General features: G+C 45.5%; 1 protein-coding gene across 1 annotated transcript in view; it reads left to right on the plus strand.

Annotated features, from left to right (window-relative positions):
* The window catches only part of KIF13B (kinesin family member 13B), a 712974-nt gene that overhangs the window by 608093 nt on the left and 79426 nt on the right, over positions 1-25455 (plus strand). Inside the window, exons 35-36 of the mRNA XM_085613040.1 lie at positions 1009-1062; positions 13670-13781. Coding sequence (XP_085469166.1) covers positions 1009-1062; positions 13670-13781 — 166 coding nt within the window. The remainder of the gene's footprint in view (positions 1-1008; positions 1063-13669; positions 13782-25455) is intronic.

Genomic DNA, 25455 nt, shown 5'->3' on the forward strand with positions numbered 1-25455 from the left:
GTGGTATATTCAATGGACAAGGACGCTTGAGTAGCAGTGTGATTAACACCTGGTTGCAAATTATTTATGAGTATAAAGTGGAGGAGGAGGGCATTTATGGCTGTTTTATTGCAGACTGATATTTAATTCCTTTGGCAGGAATAGGCAGTAAGATTGGGTTAGTGTTTTTATATTTAAGTGTTTTCTATGGGCTAGGGTGTTGTGGGTGTATGAGGTTGTTGGGTCTTTGTTCGAGGTTGTTTTGGGATACATGAGTGTATGTCGTGTTGAGATGTGGGAGGTGATATCTTGGGTGACCTTATAGACAGATGATTCCAGGTAAACAAATACAGAGGATGAAAGGATAGAGACTGCTTGCCGCTGTACTCTAGTAAAGACAGTCAGGCATGAAGAACATCTAATTTAAAGTCTTTTTTGGGCCAAGGTCATGCATAGGCTGCACTAGGGCAACACGTTTAGCACAGTGTGGTGCTTTCTAAAGAGACTCATCCACTTATGTCTTTGCCCTACGGCTTATATTTGCGCAGCTAAGTAGCACTCATTGTGGAGCGTTGCAGATTTCCTCTTTAGTGTAGAGAGCCATTCCCAGGAATCAATATGCAGATGTTTAATCTCAATCTAGCATCCCCTTTGAACAGTTTCCAAGCATTATTCAGTAAGATAATTGGTTATAGTGTCTGCCTTTTCTCAGTATAATTCAGAAAACTGGTTGCACTGCGTTTCAGAAATGTTTTAAGCTACACAATCTTCGGATTTAAATTATTTTTGGGAAAACTACAGTACGCTGGAAGAATTTGCGTTGCACTTGTCAGATAAAGCAAACAGAATGCAGATAAGGTAAAACTATATTTTTAAGATAGAGAGACGGGAAGTGTGATATCTGTATTCCTAGTGATGTTCCACAAGGGACTGACTTGTTAGGTATTTTATTCGTATCCCTGCCGCCTTGTGCTGTGTTTTTGCCCACGTTAAATGAACTCTTAAAGTGACTGTGTGCATTGTTTTCAGTTATCATCAAGTCGTCAAGATATATCCACGCAACAGAACCTAAGCAGCAACAAGGCAAGTATTTTAGGTGGATTGACACTAACATTAAAAACTATATTTACTTGGATTGATCTACGCATGTGTACTTTATGTAGTCATGTGTCTGTATTCTAGTTTGTGTCAGTTACTAGTGAAAGTTTCCAGAGGTCTGTGTACATCTTATCATATGCCTGTCATAGAGCTCTCTTGTTTGAAAATGTTTTTGGGCCTGCTTGTCTCAGATTTCATTTCCTCCTCATGCCCCTTTCTGTATGATTGTCCTCTTTAAAAGCTCAACCCCTCTTACTCCGAGCATAAAGCTATGTGAAAGCTTGGAGGTTTTGATGTCTTACTGATTAGCTAATAATATGTATCCATTAAATAGTTTTATACTGTTGGACACCTTTTTGTCATGCATTAAATGGTCAGTTGCCACAGGTGATGAGCCTTCATGTAATGCTACATTTTAGGTCTGATTATCGAAATACTTACGCTGGCGTGTATTTTAATGTCTAAAGTTAATTATTCACTGGTATCCCATGAAGAGTTTTATATTTACAATTTGGGGATATCAGATATTCTTGGGGCATGCTCTGGAACCTAATTGGTTTCCTGTCTGAACTACAAGCATAAGAAACCCCTGCACCCACTACATATTTCTAGGCATTGTAAATAACATATCATGACAAAACACTGAGTATGTACCCATATTTCCGCTGACAACTGTTTGCTAAAAACTATCAAACATTGACCTTTGTATTGCCCTTGTCCAGTCCTGGCCGAAATGTATCTGTGTGTTGTATGATACTGCAACACATAAAAGATATTAACGTACTGTAGATGGAACAAGAGGGTTACATTAAATAGCAAGCAGATGTACATCGGATTAATGGAATGAATGAACAGGATAAACTCAGATGTACAGATTTAGTTCCGAGGAGCAAGGAAGAGATAGGTTTTTAGCAGTGTGCAGCAAGAAAGGGTATTGAGTGAGAATTTACTCCTAAGGTCTCAATGTCCATAGAGATCGTCAGTAGCATAGGATGGCTGTAGGACCAGAATGTAGGTTGGTAACTGTCATTTACAAATGCACCTATCAATTAATCACTCATGGCTAGTTAAGGTGGATTGTACATGTGGTAAACCTACTATGTTAAGCAACAGATTTTAAATGTGTTCCTGGCCTTTACTGAAGCCATTACATCTCTGGGTATCAAAGAGATGTTGCTTCTGTTTCTTTTGGCTGAGTTGAAATAAACTGTGGAGTGAAGAATAAATAGGGTTTTAACTTTTATATTTCCACAGTGGGTGTTCACAGATATTTTTGTTTAATATCTGTGTGGAATGATGTAAAGTTCACTCTGCAGATGTATCCCCTACTTATACATTCTATCACAGCAGCAGGAAACACTAGCAGCTGGGGCATTGGTCCTCCTATTCCCCGTCCCCTACAGCAACAGCTACAAACCACTTTAATTTGCCCTTAGTGGTGCAGATCCGGTCAGTGGGGGGCACAATCCAGCACTTCCTCCTAGGGTGGCAGTAAACCACGTGTGAGAGATGGGTCTTAGAAATCTTTTAGCTTGGCTGTGCCCTACTTTTTATATTTTCCTCACCAGACATCCCCCCCCCCCCCACATCAGATAGAATTTCAGAAGAGCGCCCGTCCATTCTCCTGCAGGAGATGCAAGCTTTACTCCAAGAGTGCTATTGAAAGGTTACCAGGCTCTGAAAGGGGAGAGTGTTTTAACTCTCGTGACTTTCATGGTCCGAAAAAGATTGGGGACTCCAACCTATTGTGGACTTTTGAGCTCTGAATGCCCTGCTCGAAAGGGCAAATTCAGAATGCTCACGCTGGCCCAGATCCTCTCAGCCCTGAACTCCGGTGACTGGATGGTGTCCTTGGTCCTGCAGGATGCATTTTTACTATACCCCTCCTGCAGTCCCACAGACATTGCCTGCGGTTCAAGGTAATACAGGAGCATTTCTAGTTTGCTGTTCTCCCTTTCGACCTCACCAGTGCCCCTCGGGTGTGCAGAAAGTGATGGCAGTGGTTGCAGCCTGTCTTTGAAGTAATGGATACCTTGATAACTGGCTGTTAAAGGCGGGCTTCCCACAGTCCATTGTAGACATCCTCCAGACGACAGCAAAACTCCTGACTTCATTGGAGTTCACTATTAATGAGCTATAGTTGTACATGACGCTTTAACTGAGGCTTCAGTTTATTGGAGCGGTCTTGGACAGAGTACAGATTGGGACAGGAGAGTGTGGTACCTGGAACTTCTGAGGTTGTGCATCTGCCCTCCGATCAGGTACCACTTCAGGAAGATACTCTATCTCCGCAACAGGGCAGTGCCCTCCTCTTGAATCTGTGGAATGTACACCTACATCCATGGAGATTGAACAACAGCAACTGAATGCATTTGACCTGCTGCCTGATTTGGTAAACATCATCCTTGCGACCAGGAGCCCTTCACAAAATCTATTTATGCCGGGCGATGGGACAATTTGGTGGTCTGGTGTGGAGTTAATAAAATTGATCCTTAGCTACTGGACTTCCTTTTATGTGTCTAATCTTTAGCTCAGCAAGGCCTTCCATAGGGCACTATTAAATGTTATTTTTCGGTTCTTTCAGGCTTTCTGAATTAACCGTACCAACTGTTCCTTTTTCACTCAACTGTTGTGAAGATATTTATTTAATGTTTGACACTTATGTGCCACATTGCAGTCCATCTTTTCTTGACCATTGTGCCATCTCAGGCAGGAACCAGTCGCATGCAAATCAGCCTTGTCCTCTCCATTAAGACCAGTGCACCCAGAACTGCCAATCTAGGCCCCCTCTGAATGAGAACGCAAGCAATCTCACACTGTTTATGACCTTTTCAGTAAGGTTCACCTTATATCCTACTGCACAGCAAGTACAGGACTTACCTTTTTACTTTTTTTGTTTTTTTAAAGTGACATTCAAACAGCGACACTTCTTGAGATAAATAATAGGAGGGCGACTCTGACTGTGATGTGGCTCTAATTCAAATTTTGCAAACATTTGAAAGCAGAATCTAGGACACAACATCTCATGCTGCAACATGTAGCGTAAGAGTGCTGCGGAGGGAGGATATGAGCCCTGAAACTGACCGCACTGCCACCGTGAATATGTCTCTAATGAAGCAGTTAATACTGCCACCATGTCTTCTTAGGCAGACCAAATCCGGGCATTCGAAGGCTCTACATTGATTTGATGTTCAGCTTTCCCACAGTTCCACCTACCAACACCTTTGCATACGGATCCCTCTTTGACCTTATAATTTGCTGGTAGATCTTATGACATCAAAAATAAGATGTTTGATGGAAGGCTTGAATTAATGTCAGCCACTGGCAAGCACTCGCACCGCATTCCAACCCATAGTTTTTCACCAACCATGCCACCTTAGTTTGGACCCAGCTATATGCTGATCAGTCTTGACCCTGCCCCCAATGGTAACAGCCCAGTCCAAGCTGCTAGGCCAGATCCTCCTTAAACCTTAACCAGGCTGCCAAATTCTGGATAAGCTGGAACGCCTTTCTTGGGCTGCCTGGTAGATTGCATTGTCATAGTCCAGCCTTGAAGCGACTAGATTATTACCATAACGGGGTTTGGGAGAATATTTTTCCATTAGTTAAAAAAATAAAATAATAATCATGTAGTTGTACCAATTCACTTTTCTGAATGATTTGCTCAAGCGGATTCTCCACGTTGTGGGAAATCCCTACAAATGTATTTTGCCCATTAGGATCTGTTCACATGTGAATCATCTTCCTGCACCCCACCGGTTACTTTGGTATTTTATACGGTTCGTCAAATGCTTGCATGGCCACTTCTGTAATACAGATCACAATGGTGCGCGGATAGCATTCCCTCTTTAGCACAGGGAATTACCCCCATGCTAATGAGGAAAAGAAACACTATTCCTCTGTGTCTGCAGTATATTATGGATGTGGGTGGAGATGCAAAGAGACCAGTTGTAGGGGCATTGACTGTGCACACAAGCTGCAAGGAGGGGGCAATGAGGCCACATGGACCACTCCAGACATTCCTCTGCAAGCTTGTACAGTCACTCACTGCAGAGGACCCATGTCCCGTTTTGAAAGCAGGCAGGTTGCTCCCTGCACTGTGAAATACCGATCAGCTTCTTCAAACAGCCAGCCTGCCTCTCACTAATGCACTGCCCGAGGGCAGGATCAAATTTGCGGCTACCTTGGGGCTAGCCAACAGTAGAGTACACTTGCCTAATCTGAGCCTTGGGCACCATGCTGCAGGTGAATGGTCACTCAGATAGGGCCGTGCACCCTTTACATAAAATGGCCCCTGTCGTAGATTTCCAGGAGTGCAGGAGAAGGTCCATAAGAGTAGATGTAAGACTGTCCCAGCCCGGTGTTGTGAGTCCGGCACAAAATGCTTTGGCAGTAGCGGAGTATTTAATAGTGTGAAAAGGCTCACACCCAGCTGTGCAGAAGATTGGTTGTGTGTTGCTAAATTATGTGATAGGACAATCAGGGAAGCAGTATTAAATATAGTATATATCTAGTAATATAGTTACTGGAACAAATTACTTTTATTGTCTTCATAATCCATTTGTTTGTGTGGCTTGAAAGGCTCTGTCTTGCACTGATTTTGTTATTCATATAAAATAGGTTAAGAATGAGTTAACGATTTGGCTTTTTATTACCAATTTTTTAAAGCACCTTATCGTTCTGCAAACCACTCAACTTTTGGACTGCTTGTCCATGATGTCGCGCCACCCATCGCTGCCTTAAACAGCTTTTATTTATTCATGGCCGCACATATCTAATCTCTTATTAATGTTATTACTGCGACACTCTGAGCTGGTACTGTCCATTAGTAAGCAGTACACAGTGTACTGGAGTTTGAGTTGCTGCTTTTAACATTCACTGCTTAGTAGGGCAAGTCCTAATGTCACCCTTGTGGAATCAGACATTCTGATTATGTGCCGAATGTGATTGCACGGTGCTGAGAATGTATATGCATTTTTCCCTTCCAAGGTTAAGACAGTGATATAAGCAGATTAATATGCATTAGTCAAACTACTTTCTATGAGTTGGGAACATGCCTTCCACAGCCCTGCAGTTTCATTTTATTTATAGAAGTTAGCACTCCTGCAGAAGGGACTACTGCAGTGCATTACAACAGTATATGTTTGTAGTTGTGCTGTGAGTAGATATTGCTGTTTGTACTTTGGATGTAATCATTTTATTAAAGGGATATATAGTTGTACTTTGTCGGTAGCGTTGCATTAATGGCATCATTCATTTCAGGGTATTGTTTTTTTTTTTGTTTTATTTGAGTCTTGAGAGAAAGATTATGTTGCTCTGGGATTGATGAATCTCATGGTTGTCGTATTTGTTAATTGCACATTGGTATTTAATTTCTTTGAACACCAGTATTGTGTTGTGATGGAATCACGTGAAGTATTTATAAAAATATGACAATTCTCTGATTATGCTTTCATAGAGGGAACATAGAAGAGAGAAAAAGAAGAAATTCAAAGGGTTGTGTAGAGTTTGGGAGAAGGGATGGGGTTAAATGGAAATGATTAAAGAAGACCGAGAAATACGGGAAGAAAGTTGAGGGGTTAAAGCAGTATTTAATTTGTAAAAAAACTATTAATAAAGTTTTAGAATCAAGTGCTACGGCTCTCGCCAGGAAGCCACTGCAGCTTGCACCACACATTGACCCTGCTATGCTGCCAATGATAGGAACAACACAAATATTAACCATCACACTCTTACAAGTGTGACAGTTCGGATTATTTCAGGCCCCCAAAGCTATAAGAAAGGCTTGGGCGACACGTAATAGTCATTTTTTATAATACTAATTAACTGTTGTTGTAGAAATCACTAAATTAGCCAGAAAGCACCACCTTGTGGAAGCCTGTCACAAGCGCCAATGTTAACATTTAAGTGCCGGTGCCAAGCACCAGAAACAACAGGCTCAAATTAAGCACTAGGTTAAAGGGAATAAGTCAAAGATGATGTGGTGCAATTTGTTCACTTGACAGTGGTATCATGCATGGAAAACCATAGCCGGGCAGCACCTATAGTTCTCCTCCCCAAAATTTTAATTGAGAGCATGTGGAGAATATAGTTACATTTTAAAATCCAGTACCCCCAATATTGTGTTTTTTCTCATTTGCAAGATCAGTCCGAATTATTTCTTAGGGGCTATGTGGATGGGAGAGTTAGGTTCCGGGTAGAATGATTGTTCCTTTGCCAAGAAATGGTTATAAATACAAAATATAACCCCTGGAGTATTATCATCAGCTCAACACTCCTAAGGCCTACCTGCTGTCCATTCACCAAAAGGTGATGATAAAGGGGCATTTTAATCGGGAACTAAACCTAGCTACTATTGTGGTGTTACATAAATCAGAATATCCTCTCACCCCCAAGCGATGTGCGTCCTATCGACCAATAGCACTCATCAACACTGAGCTTAAAATCTACAATAAAGCCCTGGCTAATATACTCCAGACGCTGCTTCCATGGCTGGATCAGTATGTGTTTATACCACATTGGAGTACGAGACACTACATTCGAGTCCAGATGGCACTGACATAGCTTTCTAAACTGAAAGATCCAACTGCACTGACGTTAGTAGACTCCGAGAAGGCCTTCAACTTGGTAGACTGGACTTTCCTGAAGGTTTGCAAAAGACGGGGTTCGGACCCTGCTTTTGGTCTTACATCTGAATCTTCTATGTATATCCAAGAGCACATGTTCGGATTAATGGGACCCTGTCAGCAACATTCCAGATCTGTCAGAGCACCAGACAAGGATGACTGTTGTCCTCCTCCTATTCGCCCTAGCTGTGGTGCCCCCTGGCAGTCTGAGTGAGAAGTGATGCACAGGTATGGGGATTAGACTAGGGGTTGGCATTAGAGGACCATGTAGCTCTCTATGCAAATAATGTCCTCCTGTTACTCTCGCAGCCCTCTAGAACAGGTCCCTGATTCTTCAGATGCTGACTCTTTATGGTTAAGGATCTGGCCTAAAGGTCAACTGGTCTAAATCTCTCCTGGTTTCCCTGAGGTGCGATGACAGTAAAATGAACTGGTAGACCCATTACCCATCCGAAGGCTTAGTTTCCCTTATCTCGGTGTCTCCATAACACAAGATCCACACCTGACCTGGACCCTCAATTTGAAAACCCTTATGTCCAAGCTGATAATGTCACTAGCTGCCTGGGTCAAACTCTCCCTTAATGTGATGGGCAGGATAGCGCTATTTAAAATGTTATTGCTACCCCACAGAATTTGTGACCCAGAATACCCCCCTGTGGATATACCAGCGTTGGTTCCAGACATTGTTCACAAAAATATGGGTCTACCTGTGGACTAATGGACCATCTAGACTGGCCTATAGCACGTCTCTGATCACCATGTGACAATGGGATGGGCATGGCAAACATCCAGTTGTACTACTGCGCCTCCCACCTTCTGGTAGTAAACGACTGCTTGAGTGGGGGTGACACAACGCAGTGTTTCACCTTGAAGTGGCATGACTTATCTCACACCTATCAGACTGTGGCTGGTTAACAAACTACCAACGCCCGCCTGCTTCCGATGTCAGGCAGACAAGGCTCATGGTTTTTCATGTAGTAAGGGGATGCCCCCGAATTCAACGATATTGGCAGAAAACATTCAGCTACTCACTTCAGTGCTCAGAGAACCTATGGACCTGTCTCCCAGAATTGCTTTGCTGGGAATTGTTGGTGGCTTTGAGGGAGCACGGGGAGACCAAACCTTACTGGGCTATTGGACCGTGCTTTCTAAGAGAGATTGCTGGAGCTCTCTTTCCTCTCCTCCCCTGGCGACCTGCGATGAACTGGTGCGGTAAGCTTGGAGAAACAGTTTACCAGTCTGGAGACTGTCCACAGAAGCAGGAAAAGGTATGGGGAAGTTGTGGCAATATAGTGGCTTATAAAGACTCATTCTGGGCATTCTTTTCTCTGTATTCTACGCCCTCCGTGTAGGCAAACTGTTGATTGTGTGTTTCCAATTCTAATACTAATAAAATTTGGTTAAATAAAAAGAAAATACAAAATATTTTGAGCAGGTATGATGATTTTGACAGTTGGTGTTGTAAAATTACAATTGTGTTGACTGCACATAGCTATATAGTCTACTTCATCTATTTATTGCTGCCGAAATGTAAAGAAAGAAATTGTCTATTCCAGAAAACAGGTAGGCCATTAGTTGTGTAAAAGCGCTGCTTCAATCTGGACCGCTTTAGGCAGTAATTTCCTGGTGCAGCACTGTTAATTACTCCTCATGGATCTATAAAAAACTATCTTCACTAATCTGAAACATAAAAATGGTATTGCTAAGAAGAATAAAAATGCTACTTTGAAGCCTGTGCAAAAAAACAAAGCGGCTGCATTCTCCTCCAGTTTGACTCGTAGCGTGATGGCCCGGTAGCTCCTTTATCGCCTCTAGAAGACCAAGCCATATATCAGGACCTTGTCTCCCACTATTAAATGTGCTCCAGACTTGAAGGTGGCAGCACCAGCAAACGTCATAACTCATTTGACCAACCTGGCAAACGTTACAGCAGAAAAAAGAAGATTGAGACCAAAGAAAGAAGAATACTAAGTTTTGCTCATGTATAGTTTAGGCAGAAAAAAACTTGCCAAATAGCACAAAATGTAAAATAAAAGTATTTACACCTAAGTGATCTGAATATCTGGAACTTCGAGAATGACAGTCTGAAAACTTTCATAAGAAATTTGACTGGCATATGGCTTCCAGCAGTACCTTTGAAGTAAGTCTTGAGTGTCCATCCAAAACACACATTGTAATTACATTAATGTGCTTATCTTTTCTAATCTGGAAAGACCACAGAAGATTTAAACAATGTGCCAGTTCCACAATAGGTGGGGCAGAGGTATTGCAGTCCCACCCCATTCCAAATACCACCTACACCTTCTCATTTCCTGATATATCATGGTCTTGATCTCAATCATACAGTGAGTAGCTTCTACCTTGGATGGTCTGAGCACAATTAATACAGTTGAAAACATTTTAGTGTTGGTGTTCGACTCCGTAGTTGTGAAAAAATTATATGTGAAATGAAGGATCAAGATTTGAACTTCACTTTTGGCCCAGTTTCAGATTTTTCCATCCCATCAGTTTTTGGGTGTGTGCTTCTAAAAAGATTTCTTTTTTTGGGGGGAAATAACAATATTTGTCGAACCTCATATCCCGAAAAACACATTCTGACAACCTGCTTATTCATTTTGGGTTTATTTGTGATTAAGAAACTGTTATCAGCCTCTGATGGAAGAATTTAATAATGGATGCATTATCAATGCTCTTCATGGACTGTCAGGATACATTTTGAGAGTCACTGTGACATAGTCTTAAAAAGAAAATTGATTATAAAGTAAAAGGAATCTCTGAAATGTATCAATACTCAGTAGTGCTGTAATCAAATGAATAACTTGAAGTCATTTTGAGTTTTTTGAATGGTGGTGTGAGTAGTTCCAGATATCTCTACGGTAAAAAAGAATGGGAGCAGATCCTTGGAGAAAAAAAACCTGGGTGCTTTAGTTGAGAAAAGGTATTCTAATCTTAGATACATTTAAGCTTTGGTCTGTACAAAAGATATGAAAGCAGAACTTAACTGCGGACTGGTGCAGGCAGCAAAAATAGAACATGATTAGCATAAGCTTTGGAGTTCAAAGAAATTATTTATGTTTGGTTGCCTTACCTGGTTCCATAATTAGATTGTGCAGTGTCGACTGTCCAGGTCTTAGTAACTTATGCCATTCTCCTTGATTAATCCGTATAGTGTACCTAGTATTAATTCTGTTTAGGAAGCACAAGTAATGTCATCTTTTAGGCATGGCACATAATTTACTAAAATAGTGCTCCTACTTATAGTGCTCAAATCTGTTTGATAGGGGTGTGTTTACCCAGAGTGAATCGCCATCCAACTTGTGTTACTGCAGTCCCCACATACAGGCAATTGCATGACTGATGAGTGATGGCAGCTGATCAGTAGAAAATAAGCGTTGGCCCTTTAAAAAAAAAAAAAAAAAAGATTTTTTATACCTGCAGCATAGGTTGTGGATGGTGCCTACTGGCCCTTCCTGGTGAATGTAAACAGTCTAAGGCAAAAGGTGATGGGTGAGTTACTTGTAAGAGTTTGAGCTACTGGTGCTCAGGCTGCATTTTAGTCCATCTTTTCTTATGCCCATGGTGCCAATCTAGATGAGGACCAACCATATGCAATCAGTCTTGTTCCTGCTCCAAAAAGAACAGTCCAGATCGAAGTGCCAGCCAGTGCCTCCTCTGAACAAGAACACAAGCAATCCCAGATTGGTTTCAGGCTGTTTGAACTTTGCTTGAGGTGCAACTTGGATCCGAAGTACAGGACTTGCATCTGTACTTTGTGTACCCAAGACGTCACAATACAGCAATGTGAAGGGCTGAATGCAACTGAGTCTCGCAAAGGTCACATTCTAGTTAATATCTTTTCCTGACTACGCAACCCCAGATTGGAAGGAACACCAGAAAATTCAGCCTTGGTCCTGAACTCCAAAAGGAAAGTTCCTGCAAGAACGACCAGCCCACGTCCACATGAATTGAAGACCGATGCCTGCTTGGATTCTGTGACAGCACAAGACCCTCATCTGGGCATACCAGTTGGAGGACTTAGAACATAGCATTAAGCAGTCTTCACTTCCTTAGAGTGCATATACATGAATGGTTAGGTGCCCCTGTTTAAGAGGCTCATGTTTGTGCTCTCGCCATGTTGGGTTTTTAGCGACACAGCTGTAGTAGCTGCTTCCTCTTTATCCACCTTCACATCTCATTTTTATTCTACATTGATGCACATTCTATTGTAGTTAACTTGTTGCATTTCTGGCTTGGAATAACAACCGTCAGTGTAGAGTAGAGGAACACTATGGGGTCACTCCGCTTGCTGATCAAGTTCAGGGAAGACTCTCTTTGACATCCTACTCTCCCTACACTGTGTCACTCTGTGGAGGAAGAGCTGTAGCCAAAAAGACATCCTCATCACCGTTGTAGGCTTCCACCCTGGATCCCAAACGTGGCTGTTAAATCAATTTATTGTGTATTATGTGTGTATTACTTGTACCAGATCTTCTAGACCCAGAGGAAGCATCAATTAAATACTTCTTATTAATCAAAAATAATTGTGAGCCTCACTGATGAGTTTTTCACAATTGATTGATTCCTGCATTTTGTCTTACTTTGTGGATAAGGTGTGGGATGGTGGTATATTCCACTAGCATTTAGTGTTAGAGCACTAATCCTAACTTTAATGGGAGACGTGGCAGAGAGACACAGAGACATAGCGTGGTTGCTGTTGACAGATCAGTGCTCCAGGCTGTATTACTATAATACTTTTAAAACATCAGTATTTATTATTCCAAATGCATAAAATTTAGATTTTCCTATCAGGCAAGTAATTGGCCTAGCTAATCACTCTTAATCCCCTGAAAAATTGGCAATGTTAATACCCTAAATATAAATTGATAATGATCACGTATTTTGCTATTTGAATGTGTTTTGTGCTGGCATCTTGTATTTGTGCACCTGCGTAGTTCATGTGCTGGCTTGGTGCAGTTACATTTCCTGTAGCTGTGGATCTAGTACCGCCACCAATAAAGTATGCAATTTTTAGAGTTCAAGAAAATTTCTAAGAAACATATCAATCAGAAGGATAACTAACTTTATCATCTTGCTGTGCCTTGATGCACTCTTCTGTACCCCACTACAAAGGCCTAGCCACAAACTAGACTGCTAACAAATCGTAAGGAAATGATGCTGTGCGCTGGCATTTTCTGTCCTCCTTCCAGATATGATTTCAGTTTGAAAATATTTGATCTAAAGTCCCTACTCATGTTGTACGACCAAGGATCTTGATGTACAATTGAGTTGGTCTGATTACTCTGGGACACCTAGCTCAGGAGAGCTTCTCCCAGGCCTTGTTTACCCTTACTGCACTTGGTACTTGCCTTCTTCCTTTTAGGAGTTGTACTTCCGAGATTCCAGTTGACCTCTTGCGATCAGGAAACTATTCAATACCATTTACACCCATCTTTTGCAACGGCTGTGTACTTAACATAGACCCAACCTACTCTTTCATGGAATTTTAATATACAAGAGATGCACACACTGTATATATGTCCTTAGGCACACAAAGCAGTTGCGTTAGTAAGTCCGATTTTAATGTTGACAGCTTGGAATGTAGTATTTTGTCACTTAGTCAAATATAAACCATGCATTTTGCTTAACGGTTTTAAAAAAGACAGTAGGAATTAGGGACTAGAAACTACATAAATTTGTGGTGGGCAAGGAAAAAGTGAATTTGCCACTATGCGCCATTGCAACAAGCAGTTCTTTTCAGCAAAGCTACTGAAGCATCGTTGTTGATATTTTGAGAAGTGGCAATGCACTGTCTTTTATTATGGTTTACCATATTTGGGAATCTGGTTTTGATCTTGCCAGCTGCCGCCAGTGGCTTTTCATAACACTGTTATACACATAAGCAGTTATTTGGTGTGAGCTCTAATCCAGAACTTCTAAAGTTGTTGGCTTTTTTTCTGCTCCTTCAGGGTCGATGGGAAAGCCAGCAAGATATATCTCAAGCTTCTTCTTACTCCAACAGAGGCATGACTCGTGCCCCTTTGTCAGATTTGCCAAAGCAAAATCAGACACAAGATCCAGGTAAGCTTTACAGTACACTTGGCTTTGCAGTGTGCGGGAAACTCACTTTTATCATCATGGTCATCTGTATTGATGAATGGTTATCCATGAGCTGGGAAAGGTTTCTGCTGCAAATTTAAAACAGTATTCCTATCATCTGAATGCTTCTAGATTTAAATGTAACCCTCCATTTTTAAATTTAAATAAATAGTATGCTGTATTTTGCTGCCCAAATACTGTGGTACTCTGATAAACCTAGGAAACTTTGTTTTCTAAACAACAAAAAATTTGTATGAAGAACCTGAATGTGATACGTTGATACCAGTTTCCATCAAAAAAATAATTTTAGTGTTTTAGACAAACATGCTGATTTTTAAATGAAAATTGAGGTGACTGGGTCTGGGTTTCATATTATACTCCGGATACAGCAAAATGGTTTACTTTTTATTTTCATATTTGATTTGTCTCTTATCGGTTACAATTACAACACAAACTTAGGTCAACATATTTCACATTCTGTACATAATAAAAACCATGCTTTAGAGAATTGCAGTTACATATGCCATAATAAAGGGCTAAAAAAGGAAAACGAGAAGCACACATTACATAGTAAATATTTCTAGCCATAGATGTGTGGCAGCGGTCAAAGCAATAATAACTTATTTCAGTATAGCCCAGCCACAAATGCAGTATTAGAACAAAGGGAAAATAGTGTGTTCGAGGCATATTAGCTCCAGATCGTATACTTGTGCATAGATCGCCATATGGTGTTCGGCTTGGATGTTTGCACTTTGTTTTTGTCTTGGAAGAAGTTCATTGTAGTCACAAGATAGGTGACTCCTCCTTAGGACCATAGTGAGCATGGGCATTGACTCCACCCTCGGATTGTTTTTTTCCGCCATCGGGTTCGGATGTAAATTGCTGCGCTCCGGGCCGGTGTCGTACTCGATCCCCCTTCGACGCACAATCCCTCACTGCTCAACGGTATTGTTTTGATCGCGTTACCTTTCAACGCGCATCCAAAGTATTCATCACAACTTCGATTCTTGTCGTTCACGTGGGCCGTTGGGCCAGTCTGCGCCATCGGGCCCTGCAGTCAATGGAAAGAACTCCATTTAAAAAAAGGCCCCCTGTGTGGTGCTAAATTCCCACACACTGATCTCCACGAGGTCTGTAACCTTTGCCTCTCTCCAGAACACGAAGACAAAGACGGCGAGGCCTGTGCCTCCTTCCGATCGAAAAAGACTATACGGGATCGCCGAGCTTGACGCCACGTAATGTCTCGACCAACAGCTTCGGCGCCGGATTACATCTTCGATGCAGGTCCTGAGGCTCCACAACAACAGCAACCGGAAGATGAGGTCATCCGCGTCTCTGAAGAAGACGACTCAGATGCCGAGGATCAAACTATTACTCCAGGGCAACGGACCGTGAGTACTGATCTTGACCACCCTGCCCGAACTAAAACTCAACATAAGACTCCGGTAACACCTTCACCTTCAGGTTCAGGTTCACACCGGGATAATGCTTCCGATGCCTTGCCCTCGGCTCCAAAGCCCAAAGTAAAGCCTTCCGGCGACTCAGAGCTGCGTACAGGTACCAACAAACCATCCCGGCACCAAAACAAAGGTCCAAAATAGAGGCAGTGCCACGCCCCGACACGTCGGCACCAAAGGCTTCGACGTCGAGCCTTTTGGCACCGAAACACGCCAAGAACAAGCACCCCGACCCGAAGAAATCCCATTAAACTTCGGAACCGAAGATGATTTCGGACTCAAACTCCACCGAAGTGTAAGGAGACCAAGACCCCTCCCAAAGTTACAGACACTCAGTCAAAGCACCTCTCGGAAATAAAATCCTCGGTGCCGAAGTAAGATAAGGGCTCCGAAGAACTGTTTCACCCAGATCCACCGGGTCCGAAACAAAAAACTCTACATATTGACCCTGTTACAGGTCAGGTGACAGCATTGCCACCTAGGAAAAGAAAACTGGACACCTCAGAAGTATCTGAGCTGCCTTTAAAGAGAAAGGATATGGCAACTTCACCTCTTAGACCCTCCTTTCCCCCTCCAGCACTTCCAACTGTGCCACTTTCTCCAGCACACTCTCCACTACCCCCTGCTTTACCTCCACCACAGGATGATGAGGATGACTTGGGGGATGGGGAGGGAGACCGACAAGGGGATGATGACCATTATGACACCAACAGTATTCCACCATCTGACCCCTGGGTGTATTATGAGGAGGCCCCAGATATACCTGAGCCAGACTCATATCCATCTAAGCCATCCCCTCCAGATGACAACATAGGTTTTGCACAACTCCTAGACAGAGCAGGGGTAGAATTACACTCGCCCCCTTCCGGCGACGATTTTCTGCTAGAGACTTTTACATGGACACAAAGGGCAACAGGTACTTTACCCATGCTCATGGGCATGATTACACATGCCCCTGATATATTTTAAGACCCAGTCAGGGCAGGGTTCTCAACCCCAGGGTTGATAAAAGCTCCCTCTAGATTCTCTAGTGTTTTCAAATGCCCGTAAACAGGCAAACTCCCAGACAACCGGTGATGCCCCTCTGCCAGATAAAGAATCTAAAGAACTGGACGCATCTGGTAAACGAGTTGCATCACAGGCGGCAAATTACTGACACATAGCTAACGCCCAAGCTTTACTAGCCAGGTATGATAGGGCACATTACGATGAACTGGAAACATTAATGCAACATCTTCCAGAGCAATATAAGGCAAAAGCTAACGGCCTTATACAAGAGGGAAAGCTCATTACTAACACTTCAATTAAATGTGCTCTTGATGCAGTGGACACAGCATCCCGATCCATTAATACAAGTCTTTTACTGCACAGGCACCCATGGGGCTGCGCATATCTGGTTTTAAACAGGAAGTCCAATCTCAAATTCGTAATCAGCCTTTTGATCAAGAACACCTATTTGGGCCTGCTGTAGACACATCTTTGGAAAAGATGAAGAAAGACACTGAGACCGCAAAATCTATGGGGGCCCTACAGTCACCAACAACTAGAGGCGCCTTTCGTCGCTCCTTTTATAGGGGTGCCTCAAAAACCATTGGCACAGACAACTCTTCGTCATACAAAAGCCCCACTCAATCTTCCTCTAGCAATGGATACTTTAGAGGGGGGTACAGAGGCAATAACACCATGGGAAGAGGCTGCGGTAATAACACCTGCTCCTTCCCTACCACAAAACAGTGACTTCCTACCACTTCCCCCCCCGAACATTCCACTCCAGTTGGGGGAAGACTATCACAGTTCCTACCTGTCTGGAATTCCATCACCACAGACAGGTGAGTGAGGCAAATTATCCAGTACGGTTACTGCCTGGAACTCACCTCCACACACCACCCAGACAGCGTCCCATGTCCACTGAACATCTCCCGCTTCTCAAACAAGAGGTTCACTCTCTCTCTCTCTCTTTCTTGCAAAAGTACACAATAGAACTGGTTCCCATACACCATCAAGGTACAGGGGTGTACTCCCTTTACTTTCTCATTCGTAAAAAGGACGGTACTCTCAGGCCAATATTAGACCTCAGACTGTTAAACCTGTACATACAATCCAACCACTTTCACATGGTCACTCTCCAACAGGTCCTCCCATTACTCCAACAAGGCGATTTCCATGCCACCTTACATCTCAAGGACGCCTACTTCCACATTCCTATTCACGCTGCTCACAAGAAATATCTACAGTTTATAGTAGACGATCAGCACTACCAATTCAAAGATCTCCCCTTCGGGGTAACTACAGCACCCAGGGTCTTCACAAAATGTCTCGCAGTCGTAGCAGCTCACTTGCGAAGACAACACATTCATGTCTTTCCTTACCGCGACGACTGGCTTATAAAAGCCAAGTCACGCAGAGAATGTGTGCACCACACACACAAAACAATCCAGCTGCTGCACGACTTGGGATTCACAATAAACCTCACCAAGTCAAATCTTCAACCGTCTAACACCCAACAGTATCTGGGCGCCACAATAGATGCTTCCAAAGCCCTTGCATACCTCAATCCAGTCAGGATAGCAACCATGCAAACTCTCATAACAAGGTTTCAACCTCAACACTCACTACCAGCTCAAGTGTTTATGCAACTAATAGGAATTATAACCTCTTGCATTTTAATAGTACCTCATGCAAGATTCCAAATGCGTCCCTTACAGGAGTGTCTAGCACGTCAGTGGAACCAGGCTCAAGGTCAGCTTACAGATCTGGTGTTGGTAGACAGCCGCACACATCGCTCTCTGCAGTGGTGGAACACACAAAACCTTTTCCAAAGGGCGGCCTTTCCTAGACCCGGTTCCACAGATAGTGCTTACTACAGACGCATCGCTCACCGACTTGGGAGCTCATCTCCTAAACCACACCATTCAGGGTATGTGGACCCATCAGCAAAAACAGCTCCACATCAATCACCTCGGATTACTGGCAATTTTTCTTGCTCTAAAATCATTCCAAGTACACCTCCTACGCAAAGCTGTCCTCTTGCAGACTGACAATATGACAGCAATGTATTATATACAAAAACAGGGGGGAACACACACTCTACAGCTTTTACGCCTAGCGCAAAGCATATGGAGATGGGCCATTCCTCAAAAAATATACCTCCTAGCAGAACATCCTCCAGGAGAACACAATCCGATTGCGGATCTGCTCAGTCGTCAGACACAGCAGATCCACGAATGGGAACTTCATCTGTTTTTTCAGATGTGGGGCCAACCAGACATAGACTTGTTAGCCACGCATTTAAACGCAAAATGCCCAAGCTTCGCCTCCAGTTATACACACCCATTGGCCAAAGGCAATGAGATCTAGATTAATTGATCAGGTAGATTTGCGTACGCTTTTCAGCCTCTCCCGCTCATTCCCTTACTGGTGCGCAAGCTCAAACAGTCTCTCACAATGATCCTGGTTGCTCCCACATGGGCACGACAACCATGGTTCACAACCCTGTTGGGACTCTCAGTAGTTCCACATCACAAGCTACACCTTTCTCCGAAGATCCTCCCACAGAACCAGGGAGAAATAAGGCATCCATATCCAGCTCAACTGAACCTAGCGATCTGGCTCCTGAAATCTTAGAGTTCGGTTACCTCAACCTCCCGCCAGACTGCATGAATACATTAAAGAAGCTAGACGTCCTAGAGCATGCTATGCGGCTAAATGGAAAAGGTTAGTTATTTACTGTAATAACGTATTCAATCCACTAGATGCCTCAATCCAAAACATTATTTGTTATCTCTTGCATCTACAAAAATGTAATCTAGCATATACATCTATACGATTACATCTTGCCGCCATAGCCGCTTACCTACAAAACAGACAACACGTTTGTCACTTTTTAGGGTAGCTGCCATCAAAGCATTCATGGAAGGCCTTAAAAGGATAATTCCTCCCAGAGTTCCACATTCTCCTCAGTGGAACCTCAACATTGTCCTTTCCAGGCTCACGGGTCCCCCATTTGAACCTTTGCATAAATGTGAGTTATAATTTCTCACATGGAAAGTAGCCTTTCTTATTGCAATCCCATCTCTCAGGAGAGTTAGTGAACTCCAGGCATTGACCTTACAAGAACCATTTTTGCAAATACATCACAATAAAGTGGTTCTTAGGACAAACCCTAAATTCTTACCAAAAGTAGTTTCTACTTTCCACCTTAACCAGTCTGTTGAGCTGCCAGTCTTTTCCCCTCAACCAGACTTAGTAGCAGAACGGGCTCTTCATACACTTGACGTCAAAAGAGCCATCCTTTACTACATTGAAAGGACAAAAACATTTAGGAAAACTAAACAACTTTTTGTATCTTTCTCACCACCACATAAAGGCAATCCTATATCAAAAGCTGGAATTGCCAGGTGGATTGTTAAATGCATTCAGATATGCTACTAAAAAGCAAAACGCACATTAACCATTGCCCCTAGAGCACGTTCTACACGCAAACTAGGGGCTTCTATGGCATTTTTAGGAAACATTTCCCTAGATGACATATGCAAAGCAGCAACTTGGGCTACACCACACATTTTCACAAAACACTATTGTGTAGATATGCAAGCTAAACAACAAGCTAGTTTGGGACAGGCTGTATTAAGAACACTTTTTCAAACCACTGCAACAGATACAGGTAGCCACTGCTAGGGAGGTAACTGCTGTATAGTCTATGCACAAGTATACGATCTACAGCTCATATGCCTCGAACGGAAAATACTACTTACCAGTATGCATCTGTTCTTGGCATGTAGAGCTGCAGCAGTGGCGGCTTGTGACATTTGAAAGTGGCGAGGCGTAGAAGCTGTTAAGTGTTATGTCGCAAGCGAAGTGATCGGAGCCTATCATAATGCAGGTTTGGGGAAGTTCTTTTTTTTGTTTTTAAAAAGAGTGGGCAAATTGTTGCTTTATAATATCAGAAGTGCATGATTGTGAAAATGTAGGTGCCAATTCAATGGAAATGTGCTATCTGTGAATGACCGTGGGCTACTACACCATACTTTAGTAATATAATTGAGACGGTGTGCCCAAAAAATGCATCACCACCAGTTACATACTACACCCTTACCACATTCCTGAACAAATGTAACTCATTTGTGACACAGGTGCTTTGTGCTACCTTTTGATTTTTGTGCTACCTTTTGATTTTTTACATTCCCTATGATTTTAGTTACGCAACATTGATGGCAGCACCCGCACCCTGACAATTGTTCCAGCACACTACGGCGTGTAAATATGGCACAGTAATCATGTCTTATGAGCGCGCTGATTAGAGTCCTGTCAACCATCGGGTTGATTCCAGCTAACAATACCAAACCTCTGTGAACTGGAACAATTTAGACAGACTAGCAAACAGGCCACTAGCATCAAACCCGCTCAACACTCACCTCTCACAGGGTAATTCTAGAACTTTCTAGAGTTGTCTGGAAGTTGGCATGAGAGCATGGCATCGCTCCACTCTCCACTAGAATAAGTGTGTAACTCCTCCTTGCACTGATGGGTACAGGGGCAGCGATGCCAACCATTTGGAGTATGTGTAAATGATCTTACCCGGCACAATAAAATGTTCAAAGCATGCAGCAGACCAGGAGTATCAGCCAGTGAGGCTCTCGGAATGCCAGGTAATTACCTCCAGATAACGGAAGCAAGCACACCAAGGAGGAAAACCGGTGAGGGGAAGAGATGGGGAAAGGAGAGCGGAGCGCGCGCCTCACTGAGTACAGATGGAAAGTCTCCGGAACCCTTCTGTAGAAAAGGACGAAGAAAGGAAAGCGAGATGGACTGCGGTGGTGGTGGGGGAGTTGGGTGGGAGCGAAAGAGGAAATAAGGTGGTAGTGGGAGAGGAAAGTGAAGAGGGGGGAAGAAAATAAGGAGAATTAAAAAATAACTACGTAAAAGAGAAGAAGAGGCGAAGGAAAGAAGCAAAGGGGCCATAAGAAATGAGCTACATTAAAAACGATCAATAGCAAGAATAAGTGATGAGGGATGGAAAGAAGAAAGGGTAGACAATGAAGCAGATTAGTGTGGCTCAGAAGCCAAAGGAAATTAAAGAAGTGAACAAAGTTGTAAAAAGTAGACAAAAATTAATGATTCAGGGGAGGTGGCAAGCAGGGAAGAATGGAGATGACGGTGGCAACTGAGGAGAAGAAGAAAGGAGGAATGAGGGTCCAGAGGAGATAATGGAATGAAAAATATTAATACTTTGTGTTCGCGTAGTTCTTCATGTTGTAATAATAGAAGATATCTGAAAGAAACACGTCCGATAGATTCCTTACCTTAGAATATCCCGAGGCGTCCGGCTGGATACGGAAAGATTTTAGTCATCAATACCCTTGCGCGACGCTAGGCGTCATCTGCGGCTCTGCATCTGTCGTCGGTGTCATGATTGCCGGGATGACGTCGTCGTAGTACTTAGACGCCGCCCTCGTTCTTCTTTTTTCCGCACCAGTAAGCGCAGATCCGGGAAGAGCATACCCTTTAGTCACTTTTTGACTAAACTTTTTGAACTTTTTTTGTTCCTCTTTCGAGTCGACCTCGACTCCTGGTGCCGGTAGGGATGCCCGGGTTCAAGCCGTGCGACGCCTGTCACCGCCTAATGTCGGTCACAGATCACCACCGCCGGTGTCTCTACTGCCTTGGGGCCGACCATGATGCCGAGTAGTGCCTTGACTGCCGAGTAGTGCCTTGACTGCCGGGCCTTGACCTCGAAGGCTAGGCAAGAGCGGTCCCGCAAGCTGCTTGAGATCCGGCAGTCGGCTCAAGGTCCCGGTCGAGGAGGAGGTCGAGGGACCGGTTGCGGAGCTGCAGCCATCACCTCTCGTTGGGGTCGAAGTCCTCACATTCTGGTAAGTCGAGGCAGAGTAAGAAGTCGAAGAGGCGACATCGCTCTTCCGACTCCCCTCACCAGTCGCGCGACTCAGCAGAGGGTTCGGGTGGCACCACCTGAGCGGCTCCATACCCTCCGGTCCCTGGGCCTAATGCGACTCCGAGCGAGATCCGAGACTTCCTCGTGGCCATGAGGAGTCTCGCTTCGTCGTCGAGGTCTGCCGGCGCGCCTTCGGGCCCCGCAGGTCCGACTGGGAGGCCTAGCGAGCCGGCGGCCCCAGTGCCGTCGTCGACTTCGGTCCCTACGCCGCAGGCCCCCATGGGATCCAGGCCTGGATCCCCATCGACGCCGGTTGACCTTATGACCCCGGCGCGGGCCCTTTCGGTGCCGCCCCCGGCGCCGTGTTCGGACGACGTCGTCCCCAGGTTCAGCCCCGGTCCGGGGCAGATGGATGAGCAATTCATCTACCGCCCGGCTCCGACCTTTCAGCCTGTCTACCAGGAGTCGGATGACGGAGACGACTGGAAGGGGTCTGAGCACCCTCTGGCACAGCAGTGCCAGTTTAATCAGGACTGGGCAGAAGAGCTGGGGGATGCCAGTGGTCTCGACACCTCCCCTGACACTGGCTTCATCTCTCCTACCTCCGTGGCTACGGAGGAGGGTGCTACCTATTCTGTGGTGCTGCGCAAGGCTGCCGAAGCCCTTCATCTGGAGCTCCCTGCAGTGGCCGTGAGGACTAACCTCCTCACTGAAGTGCTTCAACCGCCAGTAAGCTCCTCGGAGCCTCTGCTGCAGTTCAATGAAGCACTGACTGACATTCTGATGGGCACCTGGTCCAAGCCCTCCACAGTCACTCTTGTGGACCGGAACGTGGCCCGGCGCCAACGCCCCGCACCGGGCGACCCCAGCTTTCTGTCGGTGCACCCCACCCCTGAGAGCCTGGTTATCCAGGCCTCTACCTCCCAGACAGCCTTTCGTCCGCTCCTCTGGATCGGGAATCCAAAAGGTTGGAACAGTTTGGGAAGAAACTGTTTTCCTCCCTTAGTTTGGGGTTGCGGTCTATCAACACCACGTGCCTTTTGGACCATTACACCCACTCCTTGTGGGATATGGTGGTGGACGTGCTTCCCCAGTGTCCGGAGGAGGCCTGGACACGGCTCGCTCAGGCTCTTGCTGAGGGGCGGGATGCAGCACGGTACTCGATACGATGTGGGCTTGACACAACGGACTCACTAGGTAGGGCAATTGCGACCACGGTGGCAATTCGTCGCCACGCCTGGCTGAGGTCCACCAATTTCTCCGGGGATGTCTAGAGCACCCTCATGGACATGCCCTTCGATGGTTGTCACCTTTTTGGCAACAAAGCGGATAGTGTGCTGGAGCGCTCTAGGGACTCCAGGGCTACGGCCAAGTCCTTGGGCCTCTCAGCCAAGCGCCTGCAAACTTCCGCTTTTCGCCCCTTTCGTGGCCAAGGAAGGGGCGCCCCCACACGTCCGTCTAGCCACAGGCCGCAGAACCAGCCTTAACGCGGTCGCGGATGTGGATTCCGCCGAGGCGGAGCAGGGGGAAAGAGACGGCCAGCCACATCTGCCCCAGCAGCATCTGCCTCAAAGCCTTCCTAGTCTGAGCTTTCAGGCCTATTTCACGCCAGTGGGAGGCAGAGTTCGCCATCACCAGCTCCACTGGCATACCATCACATCGGACAGGAGGGTGCTGCAAATCGTCCGAAGGGGCTACTCCCTCCCCTTCGAGGTGACCCCTCCAGCCATGCCACCGCAGTACCACCGCATGTCGGGGGATCACTTGCAACTTCTACAGGAGGAAGTTACAGCCCTCTTGGCCAAAGGGGCCATCGAGCGCGTTCCTGGCCCAGAAGTAGGTCGGGGTTGTTATTCCCACTACTTTCTGGTTCCCAAGAAGGGTAAAGGGGGCCTACGCCCTATCTTGGACCTCAGGAGAAGTTCAAGATGCTCTCCTTAGCTCAGGTTCTGGCTACCCTAGACCCTGGAGACTGGATGGTAGTGTTGGACTTGCAGGACGCATATTTTCACATCCATGTCCTGCCGGCCCACCGGCGTTACCTGCGGTTCACGGTAGGCCACGAGCACTTTCAATTTACCGTGCTCCCCTTCGGCCTCACCAGTGCCCCTCGGGTGTTCACGAAAGTGATGGCGGTGGTCGCAGCTCATCTGCGCAGATTAGGGGTTCCAGTCTTCCCCTATCTCGACGACTGGCTGTTGAAGGCGGGCTCGCCCCAGACAGTTGTCTCCCACCTCCAGACTACAGCCGACCTCCTGCATTTGCTGGGGTTCTCCATCAATAAGCCGAAGTCGCATCTGAGTCCCTCCCAGAAGCTCCTTTTCATCGGAGCGGTTCTGGACTCGGCGCAGTTCCGGGTCTATCCTCCGGAACAGCGGGTTCGGGATACTCAGGCTCTGATTCCGATCTTTCAGCCTTTAATCCCGTGTTTCGGTCAGGTGGTGCTGCGGCTGCTGGGTCTGATGGCCTCCTGCATCCTGCTGGTATATCACGCCAGGTGGCGGATGCGGGCTCTGCAGTGGGACCTGAAGTCCCAGTGGGCTCAGCATCAGGGCAACCTGTCCGACCACGTCCTGATCTCAGAGGGCACTGCAAGACTGTTGCAGTGGTGGCTCACGGACCGCGATTGGGTCAGTGGCAGATCCCTCTCCCTACCCCAACCGGAGCACGTAGTGGTGACGGATGCGTCCCTCCTGGGATGGGGGGGGCACATGGGAGAGGCGGAGATCAGAGTCCTCTGGTCTCCGGCGGAGTCCCGGCTCCATATCAACCTATTGGAGCTGCGGGCGATCCGGCTTGCACTGAAAGCATTCCTTCCCTCTGTTCGGGGAAGTGTAGTGCAGGTGTTCACGGACAGTAACACCGCCATGTGGTATTGCAACAAACAGGGCGGGGTGGGGTCGTGGACCCTTTGTCAGGAGACTCTGAGCCTCTGGACATGGCTGGAACATCAGGGCATCACTCTGGTGGTTCAACACCTGGCGGGCTCTCTGAACGCCAGGGCAGATGAACTCAGCCGCCGGTGCATGATGGATCACGAATGGCGTCTGAACTCGGACGTGGCGCAAGGCCTCTTTCGGCAGTGGGGAGAGCCTTGGTTAGATCTATTCGCCACCGAAGAGAACACGCAATGTCATCAGTTCTGCGCGTTGGAATTTCCAAGGTGGCACTCGCTCGGAGACGCTTTTCGTCGCAAGTGGAGTTGCGGTCTGTTGTACGCCTTTCCGCCTATACCACTTCTGCCCAGAGTACTGTAGAAGATCAGGTGCGACCGGGCCCAAGTCATCCTTGTGGCTCCGGATTGGGC

The sequence above is a fragment of the Triturus cristatus genome, chromosome 6, assembly GCF_964204655.1.
Source record: "Triturus cristatus chromosome 6, aTriCri1.1, whole genome shotgun sequence".
Taxonomy (NCBI): domain Eukaryota; kingdom Metazoa; phylum Chordata; class Amphibia; order Caudata; family Salamandridae; genus Triturus; species Triturus cristatus.